Here is a 22,586-nt window from a genome sequence, read left to right as displayed (position 1 = left end):
AAGATATATTTCGACCTCGAGATAATAATGAAGAACTTCTTGGTCTTAAAATACCATATCTTAGTGCAATTGGTGCACTTATGTATCTTGCTAATAATACAAGACCAAATATTGTATTTTCAGTAAATTTATTAGCAAGATATAGTTCTTCTCCAACAAAAAGACATTGGAACGAAATTAAGAATATACTTTGTTATCTCTGAGGAACAACCGATTTGAGTTTGTTTTATTCAAATAAATCAAATTTTGATCTAGTTGGTCATGCATGTTCTAGATATTTATCTGATCCACACAAAGCTAGATCTCAAACAGGTTATCTGTTCACATGTGGAGGAACTGTTATATCATGGTGATCAATGAACCAGACCATTACGACTACTTCTTCAAATCATGTTGAAATCCTTGTAATTCATGAGACAAGTCGAGAATGTGTATGACTAAGATCAATAACTCAACACATTTTGTGGAACATGGGGTTTGTTTTCTAGTAAAAATCTTCTAATGATGCTATATGAAGACAACACACCATGTAATGCCCAAATCAAATGAGGATATATTAAAGGAGATAGAACAAAGCATATTTCACCAAAGCTTTTCTACACTCATGATCTTGAAGAAAATAGTGACATCACTGTACAATAAATTTGTTCAAAAGATAACCTGGTAGACTTATTTATGAAATCATTACCTACTGCAACATTTGAGAAATTTGTGCACAACATTGGAAAGTGACGACTCAAAGATCTCAAGTGATGTTTCCATGAGGGGAGCAAATAAATTGTATGAAATATGTACTCTTTTTCCTTCATTATGAATTTTTCCATTAGGTTTTTCTTAGTAAGGTTTCAACGAGACATATTTCATAAATGTAATGGACATCTAAAGGGGAGCATTATATAAATATTACAACAAAATAGATACCCATCCTTCATGTCTCAATGTGTCTTTGTACATGTTGGCAATTTGTCTTACAACTATACATTATCAGTGTCTAAATAAGCCACGTTCTACTTGCCAAATTGCCTGTAAATAGAGGCATTTGGTGGGTTTGTATGAATGTGTGAATATTGGTGAGAAATCCCAAAATTTTGGAGAGAGGAAGTTTCATAATTTCATAATTTTTTATTTTATTTAAGTTATTTATTTATATTATTTTAATATTATAATTTTGCGATATTTGTGCTACGCTGCTCCTCAATTTTACAATAATTTTTTTTCTTTATTTTTAAAATTGAAAACACGAAACTAAGTAAAGGAGAAAAAGAGACCATGGACATTTTGCTTAAAAATTCGGTTGGTCTTTTTTTGTGCGCAATGGAGAGCTCGCAGAATCCAAACACAAACACCAATTCAAACCCTAATCCCAATCGCATCCAGAATCCTGTATCGTCTCCGATTGCTGTGTTATGGCCTACCATTGATGGCTCACTAGGGTTGTCGGAAGAAGAGTCGGTGAGCTATGCCCGCAGGTTCTATAAATTTGGATTTGCATTGCTTCCATTTCTTTGGGCGGTTAATTGCTTCTACTTTTGGCCTGTTCTCCGCTCTCGCTCATTTCCTCGCATCCGACCCTGTGAGTTTGCCTCTCTCTGTTTAACTTCGATGCACGCATCTCTACTTTCAACTATTTCCTTAATTTACACTTATAGGTGATCCTTATAGGATGATAAACCGGAAATTTACGTAGTTATTGCTGTTCAGAGGAGAATATGATTCGGACCCTATTGTTGGATTTATCTTACCTCAATATTCTAATGATGGTAGGATCAAGGTTCATTGGTTGTTGTTGTTCTAGTATTTTTAGTTTTATTTTAACTCCATTCTGCTTCACTAGTTATGTTTTAATGTGTGGAAGGCCTAAACTTAGATTATTTTGTACAAAAATACATGATGCCATTGTAATGTAGATATTTGTATTAAAAAAATGAACGCCCGTTGATTTATCTTTGTCTATTTGTTGTTCTTTCTCTTAGGCTTAGTCTGTATGAGTAGTTCTAACCTGTTTATGTGTGCAAATACCTTGACCTTTTTAATAATTCCCCTTTCTTCACTTTGGTGTTTGCTTTATCGTATTGGACATGGCAATTACATCAGTGTCTCGAGTTTGATAGCTTTCATAAGGATACTTTAAGCAATGGTACATTTATACTTCTCGTAATTTGATGAATAAAATGGATAAGGTTCATGTTCAAATTCACTAAATTGAGCTTTAATAATTTGGAGGTACTTTCTGTTTTCCCAATGTCAGCCTTACATTGAAGTGGCGTTGATATGCATTTGTGATGCTTAAATAAAAGCTTTATGTTCTACAAAGTACAAACACCTTTTTTTTTTTTGGTACATCAAATGGGGATAGGATGAATTTGAATCTTTAACCTCAAGGAAGGTAGTACATGCTAATTACAGCTAAGGTCGGCTCACTTTAGTCGAAGTACTAACCCTTGTGAAGGAAGCTAAAAATCCTTAGGCTCTTATGCTCTAGTATACAACTTTTGTAAATAAGACTTTGATTGCTTGTCAAAGTTGCAATTCAGTTGAGCTTTATTATGCATATCTTGTTTTTTGTAATTCTTTTTATAAAAGAATGTGGTCAAGATTCTTGGTTCTTGCCTTCCAAGTATGCAACAATTTAAAATTTTGGCCTCAGTTTATTTGTCATGGTTGCCATTTATTTCAACTTCATTTGGCATATCCTTTTGTGGGAATTATGCATATGAACTTCTTTATGCATCTATCTGGTCGACCTAGGGTTGTCTGTACACGTATACATGTACTTGTACAAATTTAATCATAAGCCAACTAGGAAATTTTGGGTGGTTATGTATGTAAGAAGGATGGGCTTTGTCTTTCCGCACGAAGGTGGATGAGAAACCCGCAAAATGGGCCAATCCATGGTGGTTTATTATGCGTTGAATGAATTATCTCTTCCTTCATGTATCTCCTTTGTGTTAAGGGCATTGATTATTTGGAGATACTCTCCAAGGCCCTGGGTTCAAGCCCACTAAGAAAATAAGAGTGGGTTTTTTGTGCAAGTGTGTGTTGTACGTAATATAACTGGTCAGTGTAGTCTACCTTGGAGGCATGCATATTATGTATGAATTTAATTCTAAACTAACTATGGGACCAAGGTTCGTTGTGTGTGTGGTGTAGCAAGGGTGTTTTTTTGTGTGTATAATAGGCATGTGTTCTTTTTTGAGATTTTCTCGTAGGCCATGGTTCAACCCATGAGCTTGAAAACTTTAATAACCTGTAGTAAGGTTTTTTATTATTTTTTATTATTATTATTATTTTCCCCTATAGGTATTAGGCTTGGGTTAATTTCACGAGAGGGAGTGATTAAAACTTAAAGTGATAATGTACTTGTTCTTACATAGTTACATTTAGTTTAAATGATCTAATTCAATTTTAATTTTTATATTTACATTTGTACGTCCATGCTAGCTTACACACGCTTCAACTAGTTACAATTGTGAAAGAAAATTGTTTTATAATGCAATTTATAGTTTTATTGCAACAATGAAAACTATAATTGTAATATAGCAATGAATCTATTTGAGATCAATACTCTACTTGAAAACTTTTGCGTTAAGTCACTCTGATACTGGAGTTTTCAAGATCAATAATTCTGGAGGATACTTCTCTTGCAAGACTGTTTATATCATTGGTAATATAGATTGAAGTCTACATTTTTTTGCAACAAATTGTAGAAGTTCAACATGTCTAAGAAAGCTGAGTTGTTTCTTTGGGTTTATTTACTATGGAAAGTCTGACACTCTTGATAAAGTTCAAAATTTTGTATCATCTCTCCCTGAAAGGGTGTCCTAGGTAATTGAACTGGTTGAACTGTTTTTAGGATAGGATCAAAGCCATATGACGATCCACTGAACTTTAGCATGAGGATATGGTACAACATTCTGGATCTTTTTAACCTATTGTGGTGCTTTGTGCCCAGCCCTCAGGACTCCCTCGTTCAAATTCTAATAATATGTATGGAAGTTGGTTAATATACTTTCAGTCATAAATTTTTTTATCTTTAGTCAAGAGTACCTAAGAGTTATTAAGGGTATAACTAGGCCCAGGAGCCAGGAGTGTAATCGAGGACTTGTCAGTTTTCCTAGCTTTTCTAGATGGCGTTCCTTGCATAAAGATATTTATGATTGATTCTCATCTTTTATTCAAGTAAATTGGTGATCTTTTCATTTTTTTGGGGGATCTCCTTAATTTTTTGGAGATGGTCAGATACCTTGTCTTTCGTCAAAGTTTCCATAACTTTAGGCTATCATAATTTTTCTTCATGAACTTTAACAATGTATAGTTATTTCTAGAACCACATTGTGGTAGAGTATTTACTTTTATTCAAAAGATATTTACTTGTAATATTTTTCCCATTAACTACTTTTGGTGCTCAGTAAAACTAACTAACGATTTTGAAATTGTTGTTCCTTTAGATATTGTTGGCTCAGCTATTGGTTTTGGTGTTTTCATGGCCATTATCTCGTCTTGGGCATTGACATTCTCCATTGGAGGAGAACGCCTGTTTGGAACTGTTTGGGATAAACTAGTGATGTACAACCTTGCTGACAGATTAGGATTAACAGGTTGGAGCTAGTCCAGTTACCTCCCTTCAGCAACCAGCTTTGATCTTGATCTTGTATATCTCAATGTGTAAATCTCTACCGTCATTCTTTTCTTGAAAGATCTAAGTTGAAGTTTTTGGTTTCCCTTCTCTAAGTGTTTCAAGTGTCGAACATGAACATTTGCATTGCCATATCGATGATTATTAATAGTAGGGTCTCCCTTCAGCTGCGGACTGAGATTTGTGGATTGAATTCTAAACTATCTTGAATTCTCCTTTTCTTTCCTTCTCTCCCACTTTCAATACTGTAAGCTGTTCCTCTTTTCTGGTTCCCCTACTTCAGAACATTCAATTTTTCAGGTGGAAAACTTCCAAAGCAAGTTAGAAACTTCGTTAAAATTCTTGAGGGATGGTGTAGAATGCATCAACGACCGCCAAGAAAAGGTATGATTGTATACCTCTATAATGTGATTATCAAGAGAATATATATATACACACACCACCGAGAGAGTTTTTAAGGATATTATTGTATTCCCAGTTTGAGACATGTGTGACAGTTGATTGATTTACCGTATCAAATAGCATTGACACAAGTTTGTTTTCAGATGCTAGTTTTGGATGATTGCCTCATATCAGGTTAAGCTGGGATTCACTTAATTAACTTTGGTTAGTAGAAATGCTATTCTCTTGATGTTTTCTGATGTTATCAATATCCAAATGGGAAAGCCAATACCTAAAATAGAAGAAGAGGGAGCCAAAAAACTTGCCAGAAATAGGAAAGGATGGGTAGGGTTGGTGGGGGATTTGCTTTTTGAATGGTGTTTGTTTGGTTAATGGTTAGGTTTTCTTTATTACTACTATTCTTTTAAATCTGGTTTTTTTAATTTCAGCACATAGGGGTTAGGACTGGGTGGGTCGGGTTGGGTCGAATTTTGAAGGATTTGTTGCCTCCATCTAGCACCAAACTAATATCTTTTTTTTGTTTAATTAACCTTTATTATTCGAAAATGGAATATCAAAAACAAAATCATTGTATTACTGTGAGGATAGTTTTGTTATTGAGAATTTTTAAAATTAAATAAAAATAGTGTCCACATAATGATAGTTTCTAATTTTAATCACATTAGATATAAATGGATATCAACAGTTGGCACTTTAGGGTTTTGCTTAGTTCAAAATTGATAGTTATTTCTGAATTTAGAAAAAAAAATGCTCAATGTTGATAATAAATAAAATGATTTCGACGTTTTTGGTTAATTTATGAATCTTTTCTCTTGTGGAATAAGTTATTGGATATGGAAAAAGTGTTTTTTTATGAATGTGGAAAATTGAGGATTGCTGAGTCAGTCCGTACAAAACCAACTTCTGTCAAAGTGATTTTGATTCTGAGTGATTTTGTTAAGGGAGCATTAGCTTATATATATTATCCTTCCAAAATATGGATTGGAAAACTTTCTTTTTTGCAAAACAATTATATTGGAGGAAACCTTATACATTTAAATTGTTATTTTTACCTCAACATTAAACTTATTGATATAGTAAAATGAATCTCTTTACATGGTTGATTTTTTTGTTTTCTTCATCTCTAATCTATTATTTTAAGCTTGTCTTGAGGGGCTAGGGAATTAGGATGGCTTCCTCGTTTCCGTCTATGTTATCGATTTCATTCCTTATCTCCAAGAAAATTTCCATGGGGATCGGGATGAAGATTCACCACAAGGAATTTATGGGGATCACGTTTTTGTAGGGAATTTTTTCCTATTTGAATTTTTTTAAAAAATAATTAACTTAAATCACTATTATCATTTCTTTCAATTAAACAATTTAAAGGTATAATTAAGATATTTGATTTTTATAATTCCTAAAAATTAAAATTTAAATATTAAAACAACATATTCTAATCTCAACTTAATAATATATGTATATATAATCAAGGTAGGGGCGAGAAATATAAACCCCCATTCCTATTTAGTCGAGGGGAAAAAAATGAAAAGTAAAAGATGGAACACAAGTAGATAGACAAAGTTGTTATCAAATGAATAGGATATCACAAATTTTATTATTGAATAAAATTTGTGGGTACGGGTATTTTGGATAATTACTTGTTTTATCTTGTTGTGTAACAAAAACCTCTCAAGAAAACCAAGAGTTTTTTTTTTTTTTTTTTTGAAAGGAAATAATTGAAAAGAACGAAACAAAAAAAGAATTTCTTATGATGGCATATGACAACCTGTGTAACTGCACATCCAGAAATGTATTGAGGGAATTTGGATTGTTTCTCAAAATTTCTAAAGAACCAACATATGAATTGGCCTTCACTGCATAGGTTGGTGAGATCACAATAACAAATAAAAAGTTTAACTGTCCACAATTAAGATACACCCATTTTGTTATATTTGATCTTATAAGTTGTTCTGTTTTGGCACTAACTTCACTAATTAAGGTTTCAAATTTCATTATGCTGATTAAGCTAGGTGGGTTTTTTTGGGTTCTGTGCACTTTATTGTTAGGTTCAAATTAAAACACACACTTAAATTGTAAATTTGATCCTATGATTTAAAAAAAATAGAATTTAGTCTTTATGGTTTGATAAAATTTCATAAATACTTCATATAGTAGGATTTAAATTCTAATTTTTAAAATCATAATGACTAAATTCTATCTTTTCGAAACTATAGAGATCAAATTTATAATTTAACCATTGAATCAAATTTATAATTTATTTTATTGAAGGTCAGTTTTTTTTTTCCTTAAAAAAAATGAAAAAGTATAAAGAAATTCATAGTTGTTTAATTCAAATCGTTTAGTTTTTTTAATAGGAAAAGTCAATTTAAAGTCTTTGTCGTGGTGTACCAAATTTAGTTTGTGTACTAATCAAATTTATAAATTCTATGTGCAAAAATCTTATTTTATTGAACTTAATGAGTTTGGGAAGATTTTTACGTTGTTTTATGTTAAAATTAGTAGGTGAATTAGGCGAAATTTGAATTGATGGATGAAATTTGCAATACTTATTTAAAATTTAATGTTCTAATGGATGAAATAAAAGTTTTGAGTTGGAGTCAATTATGTTTTTTTTTTCTCTCTTTTTTATTGTTTAAATTATTTGTCTTTGAGTAAAATTGTTCAGTTTGAATAATGATTTTTAATTACAATATAAATAAATCAATTTTGGTTTTAAAGTGCGTGTATTCATTTCTAAACTTTCAAAAGCGTCAAATAGATTCCTAAATTTTTAAATTGTGTCTATAGATCCTTCAATTAAATTTTTAATTTTAATCGATTTATTAGTTATAAATTTAAATTTTATGTCAAATAAAATTAATTCTTTTATTAGTTATAAGTTTTATTTATTTTTTTGACTTATTTTTTTAAGTGTTAAAAGAGTTAGTTTGACTTAATTATGTTTGAAAATAAGGTGATGTAAAACTTCCCATATATATAATGGATGTTATTAACTCTTTCATGACTTTTTCTTATTTGAAAAAAAAAATCAAGAAAGAAAACTAATTTTAAATCACTCTTTTTTCTAAGTACAATAAATATAAGAGATTTGAACCTAGCTTAGCTATACTCACTTTGATTTAAACTCATCCTTTTAATAGGAATATATATATATATATTTTGAAGATTATGTTGTATTCTATATAATTCTTTTTGTTGAAAAAATTCCACATATATATGTAAAATAGGTCAAATTACATGTTTTTGAACTTTTAGGTTTATGTGTCAAATAAGTTCTTGAGCTTGAAAATTTATCTAATAGATTCATGAACTTTCAATTGTATCGAATAAGTTCTTAAAATTAAAAAAAAATTATTTTATGTCTAATGAATTCCAAATTTTTTAATTTTATATCTAGTAGGTTACTAGCCTATTCAACATTTTTTAAAATTTATGAATCTATTATTATATAAAACTGGAAAGATTAATGTTCTATTCGACATAAATTTCAATTTTATGCATAATAATTCATTTACTTTTTTTTTTTTTGTTTTTTAAAGAGAATGTATAATATTCAAGGATCTATTAGGCAGAAAATGAAAAGCTTAAAAAGATTTAATCAAAAAAGTTTAGAGATAAAGACTAAAATTGTAATTTAACTAAGGGAATTATATATGCAACAATTGAAATCTTGAGTTTGACCCTTTGAATTTCAATTGACAGTTCAATCTGATCCACTTTTGGGAAATTCATATGTCATCAGAATCTCTTTACTGAGATTTAGTAACTGCAATGGGAAAAGAAATTAAGAAACCAAATAAATATTAAAATATTGTTGCTTACCCAAAAAGGGGTTTGACTCATGGGTTGGGTTTGTTTTACCCCAATGTTAAAATTTTTAGTATATATATATATATAAATAATTGAAAAATATTTGTAAATAAAAAAATTGTCAAACTATTTATAGAAATAACAAAAAAAAATAAAAATAAAAATAAATACTGATAGACATTGATTGACTCTCCTCAACCTCTATCAAAGAAGATTAAATTTTGTGAGAAAGGAAACCACCGACCTTGACATCGATATAACACATATTTTATGTCAGTTGAGCTATATTTTTTCAAAATAATCAAATATAACTTATTTTTTGGGAAATTGAAAATTATATTTATCAAAGTTGTGAGCTAAACATTTTGTGATATTAGTAAACTTTAGATATTGTTTCGTTGTCATTGTTTTCCCTTTTGAGAAATTCTTAATAATAGAAAAATTCTAAAAATATTATACTTTATAGCAAAAATTTTCAAAAAGTATAAAACATTTTTAAAATTTTTTTTGCTAAAAATGGTAAATAGTTTTAAATATATTTTTTATATTAAAAAAGACTCCTCTTTTATACATATATATAAGCTTAAAAACAAGTTTTAACATGATAAAAAATGGAGAAAAGAGAAAAAAAAAAAACACTTAATAATATTAAAAAGAAGGCCGTTCAATATGTCTTTAAACTCTGCTCTATTTTGAGTCTTACCTCATTTGACTTTTGTCATGCATCTTTTAATCATTTTAAATTACATAATTTTTGTGAAATGTGTTTTCTTTTTGCAAATACATAAATTTGTAAAACACTATGTAGCAATCAACAAAAATATACATACATATCTTGCTATTATCTTTTTCTTTTTATTTAGCATAATTTCTTACAAATCTCTTTGGTCAAGTTTTAGAGTTTCAATCTTATAATTTTCATTGATTTCGTTTATCAATTATCAATTTAGTCGACAAAGCTGTTAACTTTGATTATATAGTATCGACCATTTGAACCATTGATCTTTTTAGTTAATGACATATGTACCTTAATTAGTTGAGATATCTAGTATACAAAAGTAAATTATAAAACTACGTAGATTAGTTTTATACTATACTTTAGTATATATACAGACCACTAACTTATAAAAAAAAAATCAATGATTGAGTACTTACTTTTGATCTCAAACTCAAAGTGCATTGGGTACTCCAATAACAATTTTAGTTATGAAAATGAATTAGAAGATAGTAAAGGAGTTTTACCAACTTCTTCCAACTGATATTAATGAGCTTTTCCTAATATATAACAAATAAAAAAAAAAAGAAGAGGAAAAAAAAAAAAAAACCTGGAAGAATTAATTGTAGTGAAGGGTTTATCCCAAATAAGGAACTATTACAAAGCCAGCCCATTTACCTAATTAGATCACAAAATGCCTTATAATGGGATGTGTTAATATGTTCTTACAAACAAATAATGCCTTCTCAAAATTAACTTGAAGAACCAAAATAAATGAAATAAAGCTGTTTGCTTTGTTGGTATTTTTCAAATCTCTCAATGCAATTCTCAAAACCCATTTCATAATCTTTTCTTCTTTTATAATAAACTTTCTTTTTCTCTCCTTCTTTTGAGGGTTTTTAGTGTTGGATTTTGAGAATGATGAGATCAAGAAGTAGTAGTAGCAGTGGCGGCAGTAGCGGCGGCGGCGGTGGAAGCAGCGGTGTCAGCTGCTACCGAGGCCATTGGCGGCCGGCAGAGGACAATAAACTCCGGCAGCTCGTTGAACAGTTTGGCCCTCAAAACTGGAATTACATTGCAGAACACTTTGAAGGCAGATCTGGTAACATTCATTTAATATCCAAATCTCATCTTTAGGATTTTAGATGATTTTGTTGGGGTTTTGAAAAACATATTTTCACAGTGATTAAGTTCATTTATTTTTATTCTTTTTAATGATTTAGTTTCTATAATATAAAATTCATGATGATTTAGTTAAAAAAATTTGTTAAGGAAAAAAAAAAAATCTCACTTATATAGATTGACAATTTACCAGAGCAAATTTCACATCAAAGTATTGGAAATACGATTAAAGTCTCATATTGGTCAGATAAGAGGAACGACCCTGAGTTCATTAGAGAGAATAATTATCCCGAATGGTATGAGATCTTTTGAGTGAAATCCAATACTCAAAATACAGTATATAATATTAATTATGTGAAGATATTTGGAGGTATGTTATCCATAACATTGGGAGGCAATGTTTAAGGACATTCCTAACCTATATTTATGAATGATCTTTCAATCGCAAAAAGCTAGGAAAGAAAAACTAGAGAGAATAAAAACTTTAATTAAGATGTTAAAATTTGTATATAATTTCTTATCTCAAGTTCTTCCTCTTCTTCACATCTTCTCCAAGGAGACCAAATGTGTCTTTTTTTTTTTTCTTTGAAAAGGAGATCAAATGTGCTCTCAAACCATAAATATAAATTGTTACGTACTACAATAAAAATTTAAAACTACAAGAACTATGGATTGTTAATTACTCTATTTAAAGTTTGTGTAACTACTCAATTAAATAATTTTCATAAATGTAGGAAAATACAAGGACTAAAAATGATGGAATTTTTTTTCGATAGGAAAAAGCTGTAGATTGAGATGGTACAATCAACTAGATCCAAATATAAACAAGAACCCATTTAGTGAGGAAGAAGAAGAGAGACTTTTAATGTTTCAACAGCTTCATGGGAACAAATGGGCATTAATAGCTAGACACTTCAAAGGAAGAACAGACAATGCAGTGAAGAATCATTACCATGTAATTATGGCTAGAAGAAGAAGAGAACGTTTCACAATATTCACTAATAATAACAACATTAATCTAAGGAACCGCCATAGTTTACTACCCTTTTCAAAGACCACGGCCATCAAATGGACTCCTCTTACGGCCACCGCTCCGGTGCTGCTCGGAAATGGCCGTGGAAAGTCGTCTTTGCCAACTGCAGTGGCGTCGGGCTCCAGTGAGAGCGATGATCAGAAGAGGAGGATTCCATTCATAGACTTTCTTGGTATGGGAAGCTCTTAGTTTAGCAAAGTTTAAATTTTCTTATGGTGTGTGAGTTTCTTCTTGGTTGTCAAATGTTTTGATATGTAAGAGAAATTATGAATTGCCAACTATATTATTGTAAGAGAGAAATTATTGTCCATTCACTTTTTTAAATAAACTTTTTTGTTTAATTTTTTTTTAACTTAGAACCCCGAAGATAGGAGTAATCTTTTAATACTATAAATTATATGCACAAGTTAAAGTTCTTTTAAGTTAAGCATGGTTTATTTGGATTGACTAGAGAAAAAATGTTTCAAAATTTCTTTTGATAAAATTTGTTTAAAATACACTTTAAAAATATTTCAAAAACTATTTCGAGCGGTTGTCAAACACTTCAATTTTTTTCAAAATGACTTATTTTCAATATTAAACACTTGAAAAAGTTACACCAAATACATTCTTAACCACTAAATCAAAATGAATTTTAGAAAATAGTAATTAAATTGCTTGTAAATGTTTTTATTTTAGAAATTGTAAATTATTTAGGGTTGGTTTAGTAGACAACACTACAATAGTTTGGATTTTTACCGACAACAAAAATCGTTGGGATTAGTAAGAAAGAGCATCGGCTGAGCTTTTGCCGACGACTAATAATTGTCGGGAGGATTGTGAGCAAAGCCTTGTCGACGTAACCTTCCCCGACTGTATAACACACAATTGTAGGGAAAAACTGTTATCTCGACGGACGGAGAATAGGGCCTTTATCCCGACCCTAAACAAGACCGCCAGGATAATTATTAAACCCCGACAGTCATAATTTATAAAGACCCTCGGGAGATAAAAACTTCACCCGACGGTGCAAGGTCACCATCGGGATAATTGGGTATATCCCGATGTGAGAAATTGGAGCCACTGTCGGGAAATATTTAAATTATTCCGATGGTGACCTTGTATCATCGGGCAAAGTTTTTTTTATCTCGACGGTCTTTATGAATTATGACCGTCAGACGAACTGACTTATGCAGATTGTGTGTTTGCATCGTCGGGATTTCATAGATTTTTCAACTCTGTGGACCGTCGGAGTTTTGTTTATTACCGCCGGGAGAAAATGATAAACACATCAAATATAGTTTTTCTCGACCCCTTGTATCGTTTGGATTATATATTTAACCGTAAGAATTAGTTTTTTTTAATTCTTTATTTAAATATGTATTTTTTTTTTCAAATGTGATACCTATTTGAATTTTGCAAATATCATTCAAACTAATATAAAAATTTCCAAAATCAAGTAAATGTCATACCAAAGTAAATATTATATAGAAAACATGTTTGAATTTCAACTCTTAAACATACTATTCGTCTCAAATTAACAACAATACATCCACAATTCCTCAATAAGAAATACAAGCTCATGATAGTGTTGGGTCGTATGGGGAGATGCATCTACAACCGTAATCCATAATTCCTAAATCGAAAATAACATTAACATCTGCAACCTAAAATGTGTTTGTCGGGAGATGCATTTGCAACATAAACCTCGAGGAACCTACAAAATACAAATTTAAATAAGTTTAATGTTCAAATACCATATACCAATCTCAAAATGAATATAGAATTTAAAACTCAACTAAGAACATTAATGAATTGAAACAAACCAACTCAAACTTGCATATTTCAATCTCAAACTCAATATAAAACTTAAAAGTAATATAAGAACATTAACAAATAAAACTCACTCTAACTTGAACCTAATATAAAACTTAAAATCCAACTTAAACCCAACGAACTCATAACTACATATTTCAATCTCAAACCTAATATAGAACTAAAAAACCAACTTAAACCCAACCAATTTATAAGAATTGAAACAAACCAAGACATATACGTTTACTTATACAAACCACCAACTTACCTCCCCCCAACTTAGTTTTTCTTAAATGAAGTTTATTGAATCCTCACCCTCTAAAATTATTCTCAATCCCAATATATAAACTAATATAATTAAATTTGAAACAAACGAACACATATCTACATTTACTTAAACAAACCAACTTAAAATTAAACACAAACTAACTATACTTTAAATATCTATACGTGAATGTTGTTACCATAACGGCAGGATAACATACATAAACTTCTAATTAGTTTAGTACGAAAGTTGAAGAGTTCATATCCCCCCTATTTATCACAAATGAAAATCAAACTCAACTTTGGAACGCTAATTATACGTTAACGTTGTTACCATAATTGCAAGATAACAACATACACAAACTTCTAGTCCTAAACAAACATTTTGTGGGTCTGAAGCAAACTGAGGAAACTCATGATCAAAATGCTTCTACCCTTCAACATCAGCTGGATGTCGCAACACTCCATTAGTTTCAACATGTTTATCTTTATGCCACTTCATTTCAGGTGCAATATGTTTAGATGCAAATAATCGCTTCAATCTTGGATCAAAGAAAAATGTCGTAAAATTTTATGTGGGATCTTTGTACTTTTTCCATATTCAACTTTGTACTAAGATTTACCATATACTGGACACTGTTGCAAATCGACAAATTCTTTCCAATATAATATGCAATCGTATTTGCAAGCATGAATAGACTCATAACCTAGTCCTAAATCACGTAATTTTTTTTAGCTTCATAAAAAGAACTAGGCATAGATGCTCCAATGGAAAATGATTCTTTTAACAATTCAAGTAATAAATCAAACAACTTGGTTAGTCCAACCACTAAGAACCTTAATATGCATCAACTTCACCAAGAACAACAATGAAGAGAAATTTGTATAACTAGGGTACAACTGGTTGCGTGCTTCAATATCAAGTCTTCAAATAAACTTGAATTGTTATCTCTTTCTTGGGCATTAGTGTGCATCTCATCCTCGTTTTCTTCTTCATTTACATCGACATTCTGACATTGTAGATCATTTATAATATTCAAAATTTCATTTTCTTCATGTATAACATTCATCTATGTCGTACTTAATCCATCATCATATGTCAATTGAGATGTGTGACTCTCGTATCCCCTAGACAAGTCGACTGGGTCTCCATGATATACCCATTGATGATACATGGGAAAATTTCATTAATGAATAAATGTCGTTCAACTCCATCTATTGGATCCCACCTTGCATTCCTACATTTTCTTCATGGACATCTTGTTTTTTCCAAGTTATTAACATGGAGTTTTGCAATTTCAAGGAATCGATATACTCCTTCTGCATGCTCAGTTGATAGCTTGTTCCTAATCTTAATCCACTCTTTATCCATTCTTAATAATATATGCGATAAGTTGAACCTATATGATTTAGACAATTAGTTATATTAGAACACATAGTTCCAATTTTTAACTTTTAATTTCATTTCATTTACTTCTTGTACGTGTTTTTTTTTTTAAGAGAATGGTCTACAGTTGTGGAATTTATAATGGGCTTTCAAGAAGCCCATTGGGCTAATCGGGCTCATAAGATGGATTCGGAATGGGTCTACAGTCGGTTGGATAATTATAAATGAGCACTTTTTAAGAGCCCATTTGGACAATCAGGCTCAGACTCACTAGAATAGGTTGAAAGAATTGAACATTTGTCAACAAAAGTTAATATATATTCTTTAGTAAATAGCTAAATTTAATTAACGGTGGACTAAATTACCCTCGCCTGAATCAATAAATTACACTATAAAATAAAGGAATAATCAAATAAAAAAACATGACCAAATCTATTTAAATTCTAGAACTTATAAAACTAGAACAATATTTCATAAACCTACAACAAAATCTAAGATTGGAAAAAAAAAAAAAAAAAGAAGAAGAAGAAGAAGATAGTGTAAAAAAAAAAGCTTATAAAATTAGGAGACAATATCTCATATACTTAGCAACACAATCTAAAATACAATCTTGGTAGTTTTGTGATTTAGGTGTAATTGAATGCTAAAAAGAAGAAATACTAACTTGACGCACTATTTGTAATATTGCGTAGACATGTTTAAAACATAAATACACTATATATGAGAATACTTTTGTGATTCGGTGTAGACATGGTTAAAATATACTATATGTGATAATTAAAGTCAATGCTTAAACAAAAAAGTACATTAGATAGACCATATCTACATGTATTGGAATTTAGCCTCCATTCTTTAATGGTTTTATTTGGGGTTTAACACTTTATGTTGTCTCTTAATAGCATAAAATGATTGGAAAAGATTTACTAAAATTCAAAATTTACATCACAATTAATACAATAGAAATCTAGGGCATGAGAGTTCAAAAAGACACGGGAAGAGATTTACTCCTAAATTTCTAGTACATACAGCTATCAAATCTGTGACAATATGCAAATTTTTGAAATCAATCTTTCTAATATTACACTTAAACTTCTAGTCTAGTGAAGGAAATTTTCGAAAAAATATCCTTTGAACGGAAGCAAAGATCGACCCAAATTCCATTTTTCATTGAATTGAAGTTTTACAGTAAAACAAGAACAAGATATGCATTTATACAAATTATAGCATGCTTTTAAATAAAATACTTAGAGTTTCAAAAACTCTTACCTTTGAAGAACACTTTCTTCAAAAACTCTCTCGAACAGATCACGAACTGATCTACTTCTCAACATGGAACACCACCACTCGAGAACCCTGTGTATTCTGTTGGGATAAAGGATTCATGCAAGAGTTGTGAGCTTTGCTTGAATCCTTAGAAGAGGGAAAGAGATGGAGATGAGGAGAGGGAAGAGAAGAACTTTTCTTCTCTGTGAGTTTTTCTAGGGAGAACTCTTCTCTAAAAAAGAATTTAGGAAGAAGAATAATCTCTTAACCAACTCTTTTTCAACGCATGTAATAAAATGAGAGAATAAGGGGAGAGAGTCGTAACTCCTTCCCTTTAATTAATTCAATTAAATTAATATTACTAATATATATATATATATATAATAACTACTTTATTATATATATACACTATATGTTATATCAACAAATGCATGATCTAATAGAGTCACTTACCATGCAAAGATGTTGTTGGGCCAATGTAATACCCGATTTAGGGTCCACATGCCATTGAGCCATAGCCTGGGTAAGGAAGGAAGTTTTATCACTATCAGACTCGTATGGTTCATTGAAATCAGAAGGATGTGAAGAGGATGAAGTAGATCCTTCAGTAGTTGAATGAGTTGGAATTATCATAGTTGGGGTAGAGATGTTATGACAAGGTGAAGTGCGAATACATGGACGTTAGGAAGGCAGTTCGTCAATTCGATTCTGAACAGGGTCAGACCCCCTCGACACACCTGTAGAAGTCATGGGAAGGTCCTTTGAAAGGAAACATTGGGGGACATGAGTGTTAACCCTCAGTCCGTCACGTATTCTTTGGCGTATACTTTTGCGAGGAGCCATTCCTAAAAAAAAGGTTAGAATAAGCTTCAAAGTAGTCCCAAACAACTATTTGCATTTTCTTTGTTTTCTTTAAACTAGTGTGTGTTGATAGGTTGAGCTCAAAGCTTTCGAGAAATTATTGCTGAACCAAGTTAGGACCGTAGCGGAGCAAGTTGTCAGTAGAAAGAGTTGAGTCTTGAAACATAATAGTTACGCTAGTCAAGGCAAGCTTGCAATCGACTATATACATAAAAAAACAAAACTTTTAGAATAATTTATAAAAGTTGGTCCTTATCGAGTGAACATGTGAAAAATTTACTAAAAGTCCAAAACTCGGTCAAGACCGAAATAGAAGGGTTTCAACAGTTTGATGCAACCCAGTCACCACTGACAAAAACCCATTGTTTGCTCCACCCTTTATGGTAGTTGAACATGAAACAATGGAGTTTCCTTTGAAAATAGTGACATAATTGAAATTTGATGAATATTTTATTTTCTTAAGAGTACGAAGGGACATGAAGTCCTCCATAGCGATGTGATTTGAGTTACCCAGTTGAAGCCAGAGGACGTAACACCCTAATAGCACATAATAAGAATTTGGAAATAACTGGAAGGGTGTCACGTTTACGTAAGCTAAGAATTGTTGAATAAAAGGGTGGAGTGGAAGACTGACTCCAAAATTGAACATGGTAGGATAGAAAGTCACTTCGCCTAAAGATGGGTTAGATGGATCTTCACCCAAGGAAGGAATTCTCATGTCACCGAGTCAAAAATTCTAAATTTTCTCCTAAGCGAATTTAGGGAATCTACGGTTAGGGGACCTGAGGGAGGAACGTGGGAAGCCAAATCATCACTTTGGAATCCACACTCCCTCTGAATACGGTTTCGAGGCCTTTGGTTGGGGACGAAGTCAGAATCGTCTGAATCGGACTAAGTCTCGGGTATTCTCCATGGACAAAAAGAAAAGAGATAAACCAAATAGCAATTTACCTCGAGGAATGGAGGAGGGAAGATGAAGATTGGAATGTGGCAAGTTTTGATGTCCGAATGAGTCCTTTTTGTAACAAAATTCGGTATGAAAAATGAGACTTTTTACTAAGGCCAAACTAAGACAAGGATGCCCATAAGTTGTGAGAAGTAAGTCTCGAGCTAGGCTCCAATAGAGGCTATGAACTGCCCAGTTCAAGAGAGGGGCAACTGTGGAGGGTGAAATTCAACCTAGTTCACCAAATTAAATCAAGGGTAATTGAGTTGAGAAAATGGTTTAATTAGGTTGACCCATTTGAGCTAAGATTGAAAGCCGAGCTAAGAGAGCGAGTCCATTCGGAAGATTGAGATAAGAAAATTAAATCAAGCTCGACAAATAGCTTGAACCAGGAAGGCATATATATATACGTAAAAATAAAAAAAAAGAAATTAAAAAAAAGAGATAATGGGAGGAGGGACGGTAGTGTGCTTGCCTCCCTTTACAAGGCAGCCCGACTGCCATTTTTCTCACAACGCAGTTGGGCTGTGTTCGTTGCTATGGTGATTCGCTCTAAGAGTGTATTGTATAAACTAAATTGAAGAATAAGTTCTAAGTGTAAGTGATGCGTTTATGCTTTGATGCGTTTAAGTAAATGTAACGTGTTGGGGTGTCAGATATTTACAGCAGAACGCACACAACTCCTTCTAATGACGTTCAAGTTTTCCTAAACCAGACGCAAGTATAAATATAATTTAGGTTCCTGACAAGTCTAGGGTCGAACTCAGGGATTCAGTTAACCAAACGCAGACCTTGCATTGTATCTACTGTAGAAGTTTTCTTAAATAAATGTGAGAAATGAGTTATTTACACTAAATTGTTGTGCCTGTACAAGAGATGCAAAAGAGTTGAGTAGTTAGTGATAGATCATGTGAGAATGGAGTTTAATGTAAGTGGACGCGTCGGTCTAAGATGAATGTACACAAACCAGGATGTGATGTGGATGAGATGGAGTGATTTGCTTATCTTTTGTTCATGCGTTAGACTTCATTCAACATTTCTCAATGCGAATAACATGCAAAACCTATCTCTAGGATGCATGCGTCTAATACAGAATGTAATAGACACTAGTAAGTCTGTCTCTAGCTGTACTAGGCATCCTACTTGATGTAGCTTAGTTATTCTTTCGAACAATCTAAGTTAAAGATGCTTTTTATCAATTTGTCAAGTTGGCTTGAGCGTTGGAATGAAGTTTGGCATAAAGTATTAACGCGTTCAACATAAACAAGAAATAAACAATGGCAACTATGATGGATCAAATATATGAATTTTATAAAGAAACAGAGTCTTTACAAAAGCAATATTTAATCAAATGAAGTGAAAGCGATAAATGAGATGAAGGAAACTGAGTCAAGCCAAAGAATACAATCTCTTGTATTTCTTTGGCTCAATCTCATTGTGTACAATCACTTGTATAGGAATTGTATGAAGTGTCTTTCTCAAGAGTGGCTTCTTCCGATCCCTGACCGGTGGTGGTGGTGGTTCTCAACCCTTTTGATCGTCTGGCACCACAGCACAGCTTCTAAGAACTAAAACTATGACTACATTATACAGAGAGTAAGGATCTTGATAATTTCCGAACTTCTTGACTCTGGAGGGACTTCATCTATTTACAGGCGTTGGTCACGTCCACTTGGTGAATGGGCAGCATTAATGTCCATGCCCTGATTAGCATTAAAGTCCATGCCCTGATTAGCCGCCTGACTTTCGGAAGCTTTTCAGACGTCGCCTGTTGTGTGGAATCTTTTCAGACACCGCTTGCTACAGGTGCCCATACTTGCAAATGGTGATGTGACACAATCAGCCTGGAGCAATGAATCTTCTCTGTGTTGAACTCCTTCCGACGCATGGCCCATGCGTTAGAGCTTTTTCTGTGGCACTTGTCTAATGTATTAGCGTTAATCCTTGCATTGAAATCCTGCAATACAATGCATTAGTGCCGCGATATTTAGTAATAAAACTTCTTTTGCATGAGTTTGCTAACTTTTGAATAAATCTATGCGTTTCTTCTAAAAATAAGGAGAATCTATCATTAAAAACCTTAGTTGTTCCAACTTAAGAGGAAAAATAACTTGTATTTCTACAAGTTATCACCACCCCAAATTTGAACAATGCTTGTCCTCAAGCATTCCAAAATAATTTTTTGTTATCTCCTTTGTTTTAAGTGTGCAGAGTTCACCTCTCATCATATTCAGTCATAAGCTTGAGATAAGAGTTTGGAAAATATAACTCAGATTGATTCTTTTCTAAAAGGACTAATGTTTAGTTTCAGGTGCAGCAGGCCTTTTATCACAACTCCTTTCATTTCTCAAAACATTCTCGTTTTTTCTAAACCAACAATGCATTAGATGCACTTTTTAAGATAAATGCTGGATAAAAAGAAAAAAAACGATTATGAATTTTTACTTTACCCATGCGTTGTTCCAAGTATCCCACTTTCGTTTTGGCTTGCCTACGGGTGTCATGCGAGCATCCAACTACGGGTTAGAACCCTTCACAATTAAACTCATATCTAATATTCATGCATTTCAAGATATAATTTCTTCAGACTAGATAGAGGAGTTATATGGGACGCGTTGGTCTAGAAGACTTAACTTCGTTTTGGCTTGCCTCCACGGGTGTCATGCTAGTATCCAACTACGGGTAAGTGCTTGTTCCAATTAAACTCATGCCATTTTAAGGTATTTCTTTTGAAGTAATGACAGAGGAATTGCGTTTAACATTTTTCTTATTTTGTTCCCTTTTATTTGTGATGTACCCATTTGATGCGTCTTAACTCGAATTTCCTTCATCCCCAAATTTGGAGATGAGCTACTCATCCAAAATTTGGGGACGAGCTAAATTCTCATTGCTAAAAGAGAAACAAAATTTCAAAAAGGCTTTGAGAGTCTGAAAGGAGTTTAAGACTTAAAGTTTGCACGCATTAGAAGGTAAACATAATCTTTTTAGAAAAGTTCAAGCCTTGTTGATTTTCCTAACGCCTACTCTATACTTAGATTTCATATAGTTGATATCATTGAGGTCAGACAAAGCACAAGACTTAGAAAATGTCTAAAGAACAAAAATCCAGTATGCCAAGGTCAAACACAAGGAACAAAATGATAGGAATTTCTCATTCATTTTCATAAATTCACATGAAGTAAACAAACAAGTCAAGTAGATACAAAAGAACAATTAAATCAAAATACAAAAATAACCGAACACCTCAGAACTCTATTGTGCTGGCGCGTCATCTCTGCGTTCTTCCTCAGGGTCTTCATCTATAAAACATAGGAGGTTTCTAAGATGGGCAGGTAGTGGAGGCAGAGCAAACATTCCAACCAAGACCTGATTGATGTATTACGTTGTGTAAACTAATTGGTCTTGCATCTGTCTTGTTTGCTGCCTTAGATAATCCCTTAGAACCTGATTCTATTGTTGAAGACCTTCGATAGACGCGGCCAGTGGTCTGAGCTAATCACTGATAAAAGTTTTCAACTCTTCTAAGTCTGCGCTGCGTTGAGGTGGTGTTGGTTCTTCATTTCTTCTAACTGAGTCTTCAAAATTTGCTATGTTGTTTGACCTTAGCCCAGTTGGTTCAAAAATTATTGGAGGAGGCACAAAGTTGGGAATTGGACTTGGTGGGGGCGAAGGAAGGGAATAAGGGATTTCCTGATCTATATGAGTTGGTTCCTGTGCGTTTGATCAGGACTCCCTTTTGGCGGAGCCAATGGTGAGTCATGGAAAGTAAGATTGAGGGTTGGTTGCGCTTTTTCAGCCGAAAGTTCAAGCTCAGCTTCATGTTCTTCGTGCTCTAAAGCTTCATCGCTATGTTCAATAATCTGAACGTGTCTTCTTTTGGGGGTGCGTTTGGATGATCAAGGCTTGGTTGCCACTTCCTTGCAGGTAAGGTAGGTTGATGCGGTGAATTGTGAAGTACACGCCTCACTAACTTTATGTCTATCAAGCCATCGATATCTTCATAATCATCCCCTAGAGGGATGCCCCTGCATTCGCATAGTGCACATATCAGCCATGGAAAGTAGAGTTGCCCTCGTGGCTTAGTCTTGATGGCCTTGATCTGATCCCTTAAAATTATTCCAACGTCCAAAGGGATGCACTGTATGACGCAATAGGTAGCCAGGACACGTTCCTTTGATAATGTCTCATTATGCGTTGTAGGCATGATGCTCTGTTTGATCAAGTAATACCACAAATTCACGTCTGGAGTTAAATTCCTGGAAGCTAACATTTTTTCTTCGTTTCTCGACGTTTGCCATTTTCTTCCAAGTTTGGCTACCGTCCTTAACTCATCTTTTAATTGGCTTGGCG

At 32.6% G+C, this 22,586-nt stretch overlaps 2 protein-coding genes across 3 annotated transcripts; both read left to right on the top strand.

Moving 5' to 3' along the window:
• The first annotated feature begins 1,197 nt into the window (after window positions 1-1,197).
• LOC120087598 (gamma-secretase subunit) lies at window positions 1,198-4,829 on the top strand. Its single transcript, XM_039044418.2, has 2 exons — window positions 1,198-1,573; window positions 4,449-4,829. Exons 1-2 carry the CDS (start codon window positions 1,270-1,272, stop codon window positions 4,607-4,609), a joined length of 465 nt encoding a protein of 154 aa, XP_038900346.1. The 5' UTR covers window positions 1,198-1,269; the 3' UTR covers window positions 4,610-4,829.
• Window positions 4,830-10,221: 5,392 nt separating this feature from the next.
• LOC120089368 (transcription factor MYB52-like) lies at window positions 10,222-12,080 on the top strand. Of its 2 annotated transcripts, XM_039046809.2 has the most exons (3): window positions 10,222-10,366; window positions 10,470-10,668; window positions 11,465-12,080. In XM_039046809.2, exons 2-3 carry the CDS (start codon window positions 10,485-10,487, stop codon window positions 11,908-11,910), a joined length of 630 nt encoding a protein of 209 aa, XP_038902737.1. In that variant the 5' UTR covers window positions 10,222-10,366; window positions 10,470-10,484; the 3' UTR covers window positions 11,911-12,080. The 2 variants fall into 2 exon arrangements, with proteins under 2 accessions (XP_038902737.1, XP_038902736.1); XM_039046808.2 differs by having other exon boundaries at window positions 10,289-10,668; window positions 11,465-12,078.
• Window positions 12,081-22,586: the final 10,506 nt, after the last annotated feature.

Source organism: Benincasa hispida, chromosome 10, assembly GCF_027475165.1.
Source record: "Benincasa hispida cultivar pf3 chromosome 10, pf3_genome.v1.1, whole genome shotgun sequence".
In the NCBI taxonomy this organism is placed as follows: Eukaryota; Viridiplantae; Streptophyta; class Magnoliopsida; order Cucurbitales; family Cucurbitaceae; genus Benincasa; species Benincasa hispida.
The sequence above is the reverse complement of the archived record's forward strand: the minus strand, read 5'-3'. Positions and strand labels throughout refer to the sequence as shown.

Bases quoted from the DNA above. Each gene is read 5' to 3' on its own strand.
- LOC120087598 (XM_039044418.2), top strand. From the start codon at position 1,270: ATGGACATTTTGCTTAAAAATTCGGTTGGTCTTTTTTTGTGCGCAATG. The intron at 1,574-4,448 runs GTGAGTTTGCCT...TTGTTCCTTTAG, and splicing joins ATTTCCTCGCATCCGACCCT to ATATTGTTGGCTCAGCTATT.
- LOC120089368 (XM_039046809.2), top strand. From the start codon at position 10,485: ATGATGAGATCAAGAAGTAGTAGTAGCAGTGGCGGCAGTAGCGGCGGC. The intron at 10,669-11,464 runs GTAACATTCATT...TTTTTTCGATAG, and splicing joins ACACTTTGAAGGCAGATCTG to GAAAAAGCTGTAGATTGAGA.